The 12,679-nt window shown below is 42.5% G+C and overlaps 1 gene segment (V, D, J or C); it reads left to right on the top strand.

The window, feature by feature from the left end:
- Positions 1–3,569: 3,569 nt before the first annotated feature.
- Positions 3,570–4,128, top strand: LOC141407378 (immunoglobulin heavy variable 2-5-like). The segment is given in 2 exon segments: positions 3,570–3,632; positions 3,719–4,128. Coding segments are annotated over 2 exon segments (456 nt in total).
- Positions 4,129–12,679: the final 8,551 nt, after the last annotated feature.

Genomic DNA, 12,679 nt, shown 5'->3' with positions numbered 1-12,679 from the left:
TCCCTCCCCCCTCCCCATGATAGGCCCCGGTGTGTGATGTTCCCCTTCCTGAGTCCAAGTGATCTCATTGTTCAGTTCCCACCTATGAGTGAGAACATGCGGTGTTTGGTTTTCTGTTCTTGTGATAGTTTGCTAAGAATGATGGTTTCCAGCTGCATCCATGTCCCTACAAAGGACACGAACTCATCCTTTTTTATGGCTACATAGTATTCCATGGTGTATATGTGCCACATTTTCTTAATCCAGTCTGTCACTGATGGACATTTGGGTTGATTCCAAGTCTTTGCTATTGTGAATAGTGCCGCAATAAACATACGTGTGCATGTGTCTTTATAGCAGCATGATTTATAATCCTTTGGGTATATATCCAGTAATGGGATGGCTGGGTCATATGGTACATCTAGTTCTAGATCCTTGAGGAATCGCCATACTGTTTTCCATAATGGTTGAACTAGTTTACAATCCCACCAACAGTGTAAAAGTGTTCCTATTTCTCCACATCCTCTCCAGCACCTGTTGTTTCCTGACTTTTTAATGATCGCCATTCTAACTGTTGTGAGATGGTACCTCATTGTGGTTTTGATTTGCATTTCTCTGATGGCCAGTGATGATGAACATTTTTTCCTGTATCTGTTGGCTGTATGAATGTCTTCTTTTGAGAAACGTCTGTTCATATCCTTTGCCCAGTTTTTGATGGGCTTGTTTGTTTTACACCAGTAACGGACAAACAGAGAGCCAAATCATGAATGAACTTCCATTCACAATTGCTTCAAAGAGAATAAAATACCTAGGAATCCAACTTACAAGGGATGTAAAGGACTTCTTCAAGGAGAACTACAAACCACTGCTCAGTGAAATAAAAGAGGACACACACAAATGGAAGAACATACCGTGCTCATGGATAGGAAGAATCAATATCGTGAAAATGGCCATACTGCCCAAGGTTATTTATAGTTTCAATGCCATCCCCATCAAGCTACCAATGACTTTCTTCACAGAATTGGAAAAACTGCTTTAAAGTGCATATGGAACCAAAAAAGAGCCCGCATCTCCAAGACAATCCTAAGTCAAAAGAACAAAGCTGGAGGCATCATGCTACCTGACTTCAAACTATACTACAAGGCTACAGTAACCAAAACAGCATGGTACTGGTACCAAAACAGAGATATAGACCAATGGAACAGAACCGAGTCCTCAGAAATAATACCACACATCTACAGCCATCTGATCTTTGACAAACCTGAGAGAAACAAGAAATGGGGAAAGGATTCCCTATTTAATAAATGGTGCTGGGAAAATTGGCCAGCCATAAGTAGAAAGCTGAAACTGGATCCTTTCCTTACTCCTTATACAAAAATTAATTCAAGATGGATTAGAGACTTAAATGTTAGACCTAATACCATAAAAACCCTAGAGGAAAACCTAGGTAGTACCATTCAGGACATAGGCATGGGAAAGGACTTCATGTCTAAAACACCAAAAGCAACGGCAACAAAAACTAAAATTGACAAATGGGATCTAATTAAACTAAAGAGCTTCTGCACAGCAAAAGAAACTACCATCAGAGTGAACAGGCAACCTACAGAATGGGAGAAAATTTTTGCAATCTACTCATCTGACAAAGGGCTAATATCCAGAACCTACAAAGAACTCAAACAAATTTACAAGTTGCATTATTTCTTAATTCTGCATGACATCTTGTCACAGAGTTGAGTTTTTCGCAGGGATTGTTCAAAGGATCGAGACCATGCATTTTCCACATTCACTGGTTTTTCTCCATGTGCAGAGACCTTGAGTAGAGTACATCTGGCCCTCTTCCACACTATCTCTTGTGTCCCTACGGAAAAAGCAGAGATTTGTCTGACTGTAGAATCTGGGGTAGGAGTCTGCACACCTCTGAGCCTACAGAGAAGCCCAGTGAAGTTTTATGGAGTCAGAGGGCTATCCCATGTGCGGAAAATCTAGCTTCCCTACTGCCAGAGATTGCTGGTCAGCTGTAATCGAGAAGTTAACAATTAGAGCACTTGGAAGCCCATTTCATCACAGCTCCATTATGTCACTTATCACCATTAGACTGCAGGTAATAACTCAATCTTGATTATTCTGACCCCATTTTCTCATCTTATTGATTTGTAACTTTGGTTATACAAAATGTTATCTTTTAGTTTCTGATTCAAACCTCAGGTTTGTATAAACTCATCAGGAATAATACAAAATGTGTCCAGTTTTTGGGAAATGTAAATGAATTTCCATACTGTTTATGTTTGTGTCCGTGTGTGCGTGTGCGTGTGTGTGTATGTCAGTCACTTACACCCCGATGAACATGGTTCCTTAATTATATAGATGAAATACAATTATGTTTGTGGAAAATCGCCTGCAGTAAGGTCCATGAAGCTGACCCTGTCACATTGCTTTGAGGAAGCTCAGTGCACAGGTGAGGTCTCACAGGAGACATCCAAGGTTCAGCCCCCAGGACTGTCTGAGCTCCTGACCTGGAACGAGATGTAGGACTGGGCATCTCAGAAGCAGATCCCCCAGCCCTCTTTTATCTGGGCTGCATGGACAGCAGAGGGCGCACAGGAGCAGCTTAGAACTCAGCCAAGACAGATCACCATTTAGGAGCAGGTGCGGCAAAGAACCAGCCGGAGAACCTTTGACTATAATCTAGGGTTGTCTTCTTTGACTTGACAGCATCCAACCCTAAGGAGACCACTCACTGTATCATCTCTAACTATAAGTTTGTTGTTACAAGGAAAACCACAAGTGAATATAACTCTGCAGTTAACTCCTTGAACCTGCATTGATGAGTGTCCACGGCCTTGTGAGCGCAGAGACCACACCCAGTGCAGGTGCAGACCAAGGCTGCACCAGTCAGCCAGCTGCTCCCTCAAAAGTCTTCCAGTTCCCTTGTCCAAAGCGTCTGCTCATTCATGGGCTGAGAAAAGGGAAGTCACGCCTGCAGCCTACTCTCTCCATAGAGCTGACAGGGCACAAGGACAATATCGATTATTCTTGGAACTTGCCTGTAGGAATGCAGCTGTGTGCAGACACACTGATAAGCACACACTTCTTTACATAATTATTTGGATTTTTTAAAATTTATTCTCTCCAACTTTTTTTAAAAAAATTCATCACTTTCCCCCTAATCAAAGAGGATTTTGATCGGAATTCTTGTGGGGAGCCCCCTGCTCTCCCAGATGCCCACCTTCATTTCTCTTGAAGGGAAGAAGAACACTAGCTCTCTTGATTTCTACTCTAATCCTCTAGGACTGAAACCAGAAGGTTGCATGTCCCCTGCGTGAGCATCCAAGAAGATCCTGTCTGTGGAAACAGGAGTGTCACAGCCTTGACTGAGAACCATGGTCCTGAAATGAGACGGTGTCCTCCATGGAGAGCACACGTGGACGCCCACACCTGAGGGCTCACTGCGCCTCACCACAGATGCACTCCCCTACTGAGTCCTGAGACCTGAGTGCACCCCATAGAGTAGGGCTCAGATGAGGGATGCAAATCTCCACCAGCTCCACCCTCCTCTGGGTTGAAAAGCCGAGCACCGGGACTGGCTCAGTGACTCCTGTGCCCCACCATGGACACGCTTTGCTCCACGCTCCTGCTGCTGACCATCCCGTCCTGTGAGTGCTGTGGTCAAGCACTACTTCAGGGGTGAAATATCTGCTCTTTTTTTTGTGGGCTTCATCTTCTTATGCTTTCTCCACAGGGGTCTTGTCCCAGGTGACCTTGAAGGAGTCTGGTCCTGCGCTGGTGAAACCCACACAGACCCTCACGCTGACCTGCACCTTCTCTGGGTTCTCACTCACCACTAGTGGAATGGGTGTGGGCTGGATCCGTCAGCCCCCAGGGAAGGCCCTGGAGTGGCTGGCACTCATTTATTGGGATGATGATAAGCGCTACAGCACATCTCTGAAGAGCAGGCTCACCATCTCCAAGGACACCTCCAAGAACCAGGTTGTCCTTACAATGACCAACATGGACCCTGTGGACACAGCCACATATTACTGTGCACGGGGAGCACAGAGACACAGCCCAGGGCACCTCCTGTACAAGAACCCAGGCTGCTTCTCAGTGATGCTCCCTCCCCACCTCTACAGAACAGGAAAGAGTGGCTGAGATGCCTTTTCCTGCCAGGGCCTGGGTTTCTTATCCCCACCTGACTCAGACCCTTGTCTTCCTCCCTCTTCTTTACTAATAAATGGCATGTCCCCTGCTAGTGGTTCATGCAAGCAGAAGCTGTAACCTGTCTGACAAAAGTTCAGCATGAAAGGTTCCTGTTACCCCCCAAAAAAGACAGAGGAGACTTAATTAACCTAAAGAATTTTTTTCATAACCACAGAGTGAATAGGCAATTTGCAGAATGACAGAAAAATTTTGCACACTTTGCCTGTGACAGGGAACTAATGTGAAGTATTTGCAAGGAACTCAAACAACTCTACAACAACAACAGCAACAAGAACCAAATAACCCCACTAAAATGAGCAAAGGACATGAGTAGACATTTTCAAAAGAACACATAGAAATGATAATAAATATATAAACAAGGCTCAACATCACTGACTATCAGGGAAATGCAAATTAAAACCACAATAAGATATCATCTTCCACCAGTTGCAATGACTATTACTAAAAACTCAAAAATATCAGATGTTGGTGAGGATGGAAAATAAAGGCAACTCTCAGACACTGTTGATCAGGGTGTGGACGAGGACAACCTCTATGGAGAATGGTATGGAGATTTCCCAGAAAACTAGAAATAGACCTGCCATTTGGTCCAACAATCCCACTGCTGGGTAACTACCCAAAGGAAAATAAACCGTTATTTCAAAAGGTACCCACACTTCTATGCTTACCATAAAACTATTCCCAATAGCACATGTGTCAAACAGAGTATCTGCCAACGGATGATTTAATAAAAGAATATAGCATGTATGCACAATTCAATACTCGTCAGCCACAATAAGGAATAAAACTGTGTCTTTTGCAGCAAGATGCATAAAACTAGGGGACAATATAATTAGTGAACTACCTAACAAACAGAATGTCACATGTCACACGTTATTACTTATAAGAGGGAAGTAAACAGTGTGTACACAAGGATATGTAGAGAGGAATTATAGACATTGGAGACTTAGAAGGATGGGAGGGCAGAAGGTAGGAGCATGATGAGACATGACATAATGGGCACAATATACAATAATTAAGAGTTGACCTGTTATGCCCAGACTGTTTGTTCCCCAAAGAAGACCACCAGAGTCCAGAGTCAAAGCCAAGCGGCAAGGATCTTTACTGCAAGTTCGAACTTGGTCCCTCCATCCCACAGCATACAAGAGGGCTTCGAACAATGCGAGTGCTTGCTTTTTATAGCCCGAGGTAAACAGGATATGTAAAGTTACAGGGGAACAAGGGAATTCTCTCGGTTACAGCATTACAATTGGTTAATATTATACATTTAGCATTTTTTATTGGTTCCCGCTGCGTCCTTATCGGAGATTTCCCAGGTGGTGTTTTTCTGAAGTTTGAAAGAAATATGGAGGAATGTGTTTGTGCTGGGCTCAGGAAGTTGGGAGATATATGGGGGATGTGTCTCATTCCTTTCAGACCAATGATTTTAAAATTGAAATGTAACATATGATCAATAAATGAAATTGATATTGGTTGACTTCATTAAATTTAAAAACTTTTTCTACTCACGTGACTATAAGAAAATGAATGCCAGGTTACAGATGAGAAACTGTTTGCAAGTCATATAACCACCAATGTAATTATAATAAGAACCTCAGAACTCAACTGTGAATAAAAAGGAAACAACCAATGGATAAATTAGAAAAGGGTTTGTACAGACATTTCATCAAAGACGATGTGCAGACGACACAGAAGCACATAAACAGGCTCTCAACAGGATTTTCCATTAGAGAAATTCAAACCAAGCCCACAATGAGACACCACCACACACTTTTTAAAATGACTGAAATGAAGAGGAAATACAGATAACACCAATGCCAGTGAGCATACCAGGTTGCTAGAGTTTAAATCATTGCTAACAGGAATGCAAAATGAAGCAGATACTCAGGAAAATAAGTTTTAGTTTTCTCTAAAATCAAACATGCCCTTAACACCTGACCCTAAGATCCCACTCCTGAATATTTGCTTCAGAGAAATACAATCTTACATTCACACATAACTTCTATTCAAATATTCAAGATATTGTGTGTGTGGGGGTGTGTGTGTTAGAAACTAAAAATAACATAAATGTCTAAAAATTTGAATAGGTGAAGTAACTAGGAAGCATCTATCAATTGAACACCATCAGCAATAAAAAAATAACAAGTGACCGAAACATAAACCATTACCGGTGAACTCCAGACATGATGCTAAGTGAGAGAAATCAGTCGCAAAGATCAAAGGGACACAGCTGTCAGCACCATGGTCATCCTCAGGTGTCAGTGGTTTGGGCTGGGCTTTCTCTGCCTCTTTCCTGACCAGGCCCAGATGTTGAGCTCCGCCACATGCAGATGAAAAATCCTACTATTTTCAATCATGCTCTGAGGTTTGAATTGCTTCACAGACTTAACCAAACAAACAAAGGCTAATTTGAACAGTGTCCGGCATATTTTCCAACCACAAGAGAACTTCACCCAGCTCTCCCGCTCCTCACTTCTCTCCTGCAAACCAGCAGCCCTGTAGTTTAGCCTGCATCTCCCATGCATCCACCCATCTCGTTCCAAGGGCCTTCCACCACACCCTCCACTGTTTTTGAGAGCACTGGCAGGCTTTGAACTTTCCCATATTCTGCTGTTATTGAAGTTAGGATGTTTAGGACCAAATTAAGGATCATACGTTATAACTGAATGCCAGCACTCCCTTTCCCCTGGGACACCACGCACAACCAAGTTTCTGCAGGTGGAGATATAGTTGAGCTTTTTCCTTCCTCAGCATAGGAACTGAGCTCTAAGTGGAGGGTCGGGCAGAAGCTTCCCACCTTCCCAACACTTTGGTTATGGTGGAGCAGAACCTCTGCCAAAGGACAGAGCTAGAAATCAGGGACCCAATGTTTCCAGTGGCACTGGACCCAGGCAGAGCCTCCATCCATGAGTGGGGCTCCATGGAAGAAGTGAGTCTCTGGCTCTCAGTAGCTCTTGTCCAGAACTGAGCCTCAGCATCACGTGCTGTGGGCAGGGTCAGAGGGCCAATGTCCTGGCCCCTGGGGAAGAGTTTCCTCTGGTGGGAGCTGGAAGAAGGTGTCCTGTCTTCCTGGATGCATCTGTCTACAGTGGAGTTTACGTCATGCTGAGCTGGGATGTGGAAGGAAGTAAGAGCATCTTAGATGAAATACGATGACTGGACTTACTGAGTTTTATAGATTTTCTTGAATAAATATTTCTTCACTTACTTTATGCTGTTAGAGCCTTTCCAAACCCTGTAATTTTTCAAAAGTTTCAAAATAATTTTCACTGGTCTCATGGGGACATGGATTCATTGAGCCCCTCATGCTGTCAAAGAGAAATACAATTTTTTTTCACTTTTTAGAGAACATCTGTGGGTTATAAAACAATGAGTTGACTTTTCGTCCAACACTTTGCAGATACCATCAATTTTCCTGTTGCTTGTAAGGTTTAAATAGAAGAACGCTGTCGTCATCTTTTCTGTTCTTTGGGAAGGAACGCCCGCTCTACTCACCTCCACTTGCCTGTGTGTATTTCTATTTCCATTTGGTTTTCAGCAGTTTTAATAATATTTAGCTAAATGTGTGTGTGGGTGGAGGGGGTGGGGGGGCGGGAACAGAGCGTATTATTCTGCTGTTCTGTGTTCTCTGAGATGCACGGATTCACGGTTTACTCTGTCTCCATTTTGGGTACACAATTAGAAAAAAAAATGTAAGTGTTAATCCAGAAACAAGTATCCCTGGAGGGGGAACAGAGCCACCTGAGGGCGCTCAGGATCCACTGAGCACAAGAGCCAGACTCAGGGCAGGCGCAGATGGGGGTTAAGGTCTGGTTTCCTGTCAGCCCTGTGGCTTCCTCTCCATGAAACAGTTTCCTCTGGGGCAGTTCTCTGGATTCCTTATCCTGTTCTTCCTGTGAAGTCTGTAAAGAAGAAATATTTATCATAACAAGAGAAAAATTTTCTCACACGCACCAAAGGCAGAGTCACCCAGTCACTTAACTCCTGTTTCTCAGTGTCAGTAAGTTATCAAAGCTTCTGAATTTAGTCAGCTAAGTCTAGAAAAGGTGCGGTGTTTAACTCAACACTGCAGCCCAGCTCAACAGAACTCCAAGGGCCAGTGGGCAGCAGGCAGGATAAAGTGCATGCCGGGCTTTGGGGCAGAGGGAGTTCGCATCCAGTGCAAGAGAAGAAAAGCCCCCTTGGTGGTCACTGTCAGGGCTCCAAGCCCACAGTTCCAATTGTAGGTGACCCTATGCCAAGGAAGAGAGACCCCACCAATGATTAGTGTGGGTGTCAAGTCTGACAGTGCCACACTCACATCTCAGGTGATCATGGAAAGATTTACCAACACTGTTATTGTCTGCTGAGAGCAGCACAGGCCTCTCAAGACATTCCAAGCTGGAATTTCCTCAATGGAACAGGAAAGCAGGCTGGATCAGGGCTTTAAAATGATTTGGTGGTGGTGTCGGGGGTGGGATGGGGGCGTTTCTACTCAGGAGAAGGAGTTTGTGTGATTTAAACTTCACACTGGCATCAGATAAGGGAGTTGACACTTTATTCTCTCTAGCAGCTTAAGAAAATGAGTTGGGAGTTATACCTGATGTAAATGACGAGTTGATGGGTGCTGACGAGTTGATGGTTGCAGCACATCAACATGGCACAAGTATACATATGTAACAAACCTGCACGTTATGCACATGTACCCTAGAACTCAAAGTATAGTATTAATAATAATAAAAAAGAAAATAGGTGAAAAAGAGACATAAGGGTCCAGTATGTGTGAAAAGCAAACAGACCTAAAGAAAATAATTTTTTATCGTGATAAGCATATAATAAAAAGAAAGAGAAGAAGGAATGAGACAGGCAGGGGTGCTGAATCAATGTCCTGGGGGAGCCTTTTCAATATCTACAGTCATCAGTTTATTCTGAAGGTCTCAGGTCAGCTTCTTGCTTCAAAATGTCACTGGTCCTTATCGGGTATATAAAAATCCTTATAGGATATCCATAGTTTGTCATACTTTACAAAAGTAGTCTCGTAATTAGATGAAGTTCTGAATTTAATCTTCAGTTGTGTTAAATATTTAAAAATAACACCATCTACAAATTAGGAAACTGAGACTATATTTTTATCAAGGGTTACAGCCATCCCACAGGCTGGAAAGCATAGTTTGGGTAAAGATGAGAGACTGGCACTCCCAAGAAGGGGTTGGGCAGAAGCTTTATGCTGAACGTGTTGGCTAAACAGACATAATCCACAGGTTACAGGAGGGGCTACTGATGTTCACGGAGGTGGTGCTGACACATGCATACTGAACAAACATGCATGTAGCATATGAGCCCTGTTCACTCACCAGTGGTGACTGAGCATTTAAATTCATTACAGACAGGCCCTATGTGCAAATAGCAGAAGCAGAGACACAGAGGCACTCAGTGTGCAGCCTCTGTAAACGGCCAGAGCCAGGCCATGGTGAGTGGTCTCTCATCAGGAGAAAGTTCCTCATATCAAATGTTCAATCAAAGCTGGGATTACGGCTTGTGGAACAGGGGTCAGTTCATCAGGGGATGGGCTGCAATTGTCCTCACAGTGCTTGTCTCAGTGCCAGTGCGTACTGAGCCACTAGAGAAAAAGGTTTAATTGAGCTTCTTTAAAATCAACATTTTGAATTATTTATCAGACATTTCTAATATGTCATGTTGTTTAGATTCTATTGCTGGAGAGTTAATGTAATATTTGGGTGTTTGTAACTCTGTTTTTTCATACTTCCATAATTGCTTCTCTGGTTCCTTTTCTTTAGCTAACCTGTCTCTTCTTATTATTTTTGAATTCATTCTGATTTTGATGAATATTTCATTCCCTTCAGAATGTGAATATAATGTACATTGTGTGGGTCTTTGGATTTTGGTTCTTGTTCACTCAGTGGCAATGACTCTGTAAGAGTTCGTTGTCTATAGATAGGCATTATTCATTTATTTATTTATTTATTTATTTATTTATTTATTTATTTATTTTGAGACGGAGTCTGGCTCCGTCGCCCAGGCTGGAGTGCAGTGGCTGGATCTCAGCTCACTGCAAGCTCCGCCTCCCGGGTTTACGCCATTCTCCTGCCTCAGCCTCCCGAGTAGCTGGGACTACAGGCGCCCGCCACCTCGCCCGGCTATTTTTTTGTATTTTTTAGTAGAAACGGGGTTTCACTGTGTTAGCCAGGATGGTCTCGATCTCCTGACCTCTTGATCCGCCCGTCTCGGCCTCCCAAAGTGCTGGGATTACAGGCTTGAGCCACCGCGCCCGGCTAGATAGGCATTATTTAGTGGCTTTCTGAAATGGTGGTTTTATTTAGTGGCTTTCTGAAATGGTGGTTTTAGTACCAATGTACTGGACCTGTGAGTAGACTCACTGCCTCCTGCAGGTCCTAGATAGTGGAGGCCTCAGGAACTGTTTCTCATTTGGGATGCATTTGTTTCTGAGATTTGTGTTGGGTTAAGTTCACCTTTCATGTTACTAGGTGGCCTTACAGATTTGAGCCGACTGCGGGAGAAGCAGATGAGTAAACACTTGATATCTGTGCACAAGGAGAAGCTCTCTGTTGCCTCAGGCGATGGACTGATCTATGAAATGCACAGTGACCTGAGTTCCCTGCTTAGGCCCTGAGAAGGGCACCAAGCTGGACACACACGAGCCACCGAGCCTGGCAAGCAAAAGCACCAGCCTTGATGGAAATGGCCAGGTGAGAGGCATCTACTCAGTGTGATTTATTTTGTTATTAAGAGCTTTAGTGTGGTGGCTTTTTCAAATTCCAGCTTTAGTAGTAACACACTGGGCATGTGAGCAGACCCGTGGTCTTTTGCGGAGCTGGAATCACAGAAGTATTGAGAAGCTAATCTCATTTTCACCTGCTGTACGCTGGTGGTAGCGGCTTTGTATTAGGTCATGCAGTTTGAACACCAGGCCAGTAGGTGGCGCGTGCAGGTAAGAGCCGGCTATGGGGGCTGCAGAAGGATTTATGCTTTACCAGTGGTTAAAGTGGGAAATTTGTCACGTTCCAGATCTTAGAGAAAAGACTTTTAGTTATTTCTCATTCATTATAATACTACCTGAAAGTCTCTGGAACACAGCTTTTTATTATGTCGAGATGTGTTCTTTCTATACCCATTTTTTATGTTTTTTTTCATGAAAGGATGTTGAGTTTCATCAAATGCGTTTTCAACATCAACTGAAACAATATTATAAGTGGATTAAAGATCTAAGCGTAAAACCTAAAACTATAAAAACTCTGGATAATAACATAGGAAATACAGTTTAGGACATAAGAACTGACAAATGCTTTATAATGAAAATGCTAGAAGCAGTTGCAACAAAATCGAAAATTGACAAATGGGACCTAAGTCAATTAAAGAGCTTCTGTATAGCAAAAATCCCATCAACAGAGTAAACAGGCAACCTATAGAATGGGAAATAAAATATTTACAACCTATACATCTGACAAAGGTCCAATATCAATATATACATGGAACTTTAACAAACATTCAAGAAATAAAAAGTGACCAAGGGACATGAAAAGACACTTCAAAAAAGACCTACATGTGGCCAACAAGCATAGGCAAAAATGCTGAATATCACTATCATTAGAGAAATACATATCAAAACCACAATGAGGTACCATCTCACATCAGTTAGAATGGTTAATCTTAAAAAAAAAACAGACTTTTAAGACTGTAGAAAAAAGGGGAAATGTATACACTTCTGGTGGGAATATACATTAGTTCAACCATTGTGGAAAGCAGTGTGGTGATGCCTCAAATAATCTAAAACAGGAGTTTCATTTGACCCAACAATCCTACAACTGGACAGATACCTAAAGGAATATAAACAAGTAGGTTCATTGCAGCGCTATTCACAATAGCATAGACATGGAATTACCTAAATCCCCATTACTGGCAGAATGGATAGAGAAAAGTGTGCTACATACAACCATGGAATACTATGCAGCTAAGAAAAGAATGAAATTATGTCCTTTGTAGGAATATGATGGAACTGGCAGTCATTACTCTTAGCAAACTAATTCAGGAATGGAAAACCAGATATTTATGTTCTCACTTATTTGTTGGAGATAAATAAAAGGAAATATTCTTCCCGGGCTTGAGTCTTCCTTATTCAACAAGTCATTCTAAATTAAGTGTTCAACGAGTTGCTGATAATCATTTAAATATTCTAATTCATATAGACCACTTATATACCTCAAAAATCAATGAGAACAGTATTTATCAGTGGGATTATAAGATAATAAATATCTGAATAGTGAGAATATGAAGGATATGGATGGTTTTTTAATTCAATGGGCACATAACTAGGGGAGACACTATATCCCTATGAAAAAGTTATTCAGACTTCAGAGATAAGTAATATTTCCTACGTTGTGTTTGTAGGAAAGACTGGGGCCTCCCTCATCCCTTTTCACCTCTCCATACAAAGGCACCACCCACATGCAAATCTTCACTTAGG

The sequence above is a fragment of the Macaca fascicularis genome, chromosome 7, assembly GCF_037993035.2.
Source record: "Macaca fascicularis isolate 582-1 chromosome 7, T2T-MFA8v1.1".
NCBI classification, from domain to species: domain Eukaryota; kingdom Metazoa; phylum Chordata; class Mammalia; order Primates; family Cercopithecidae; genus Macaca; species Macaca fascicularis.
The sequence above is the reverse complement of the archived record's forward strand: the minus strand, read 5'-3'. Positions and strand labels throughout refer to the sequence as shown.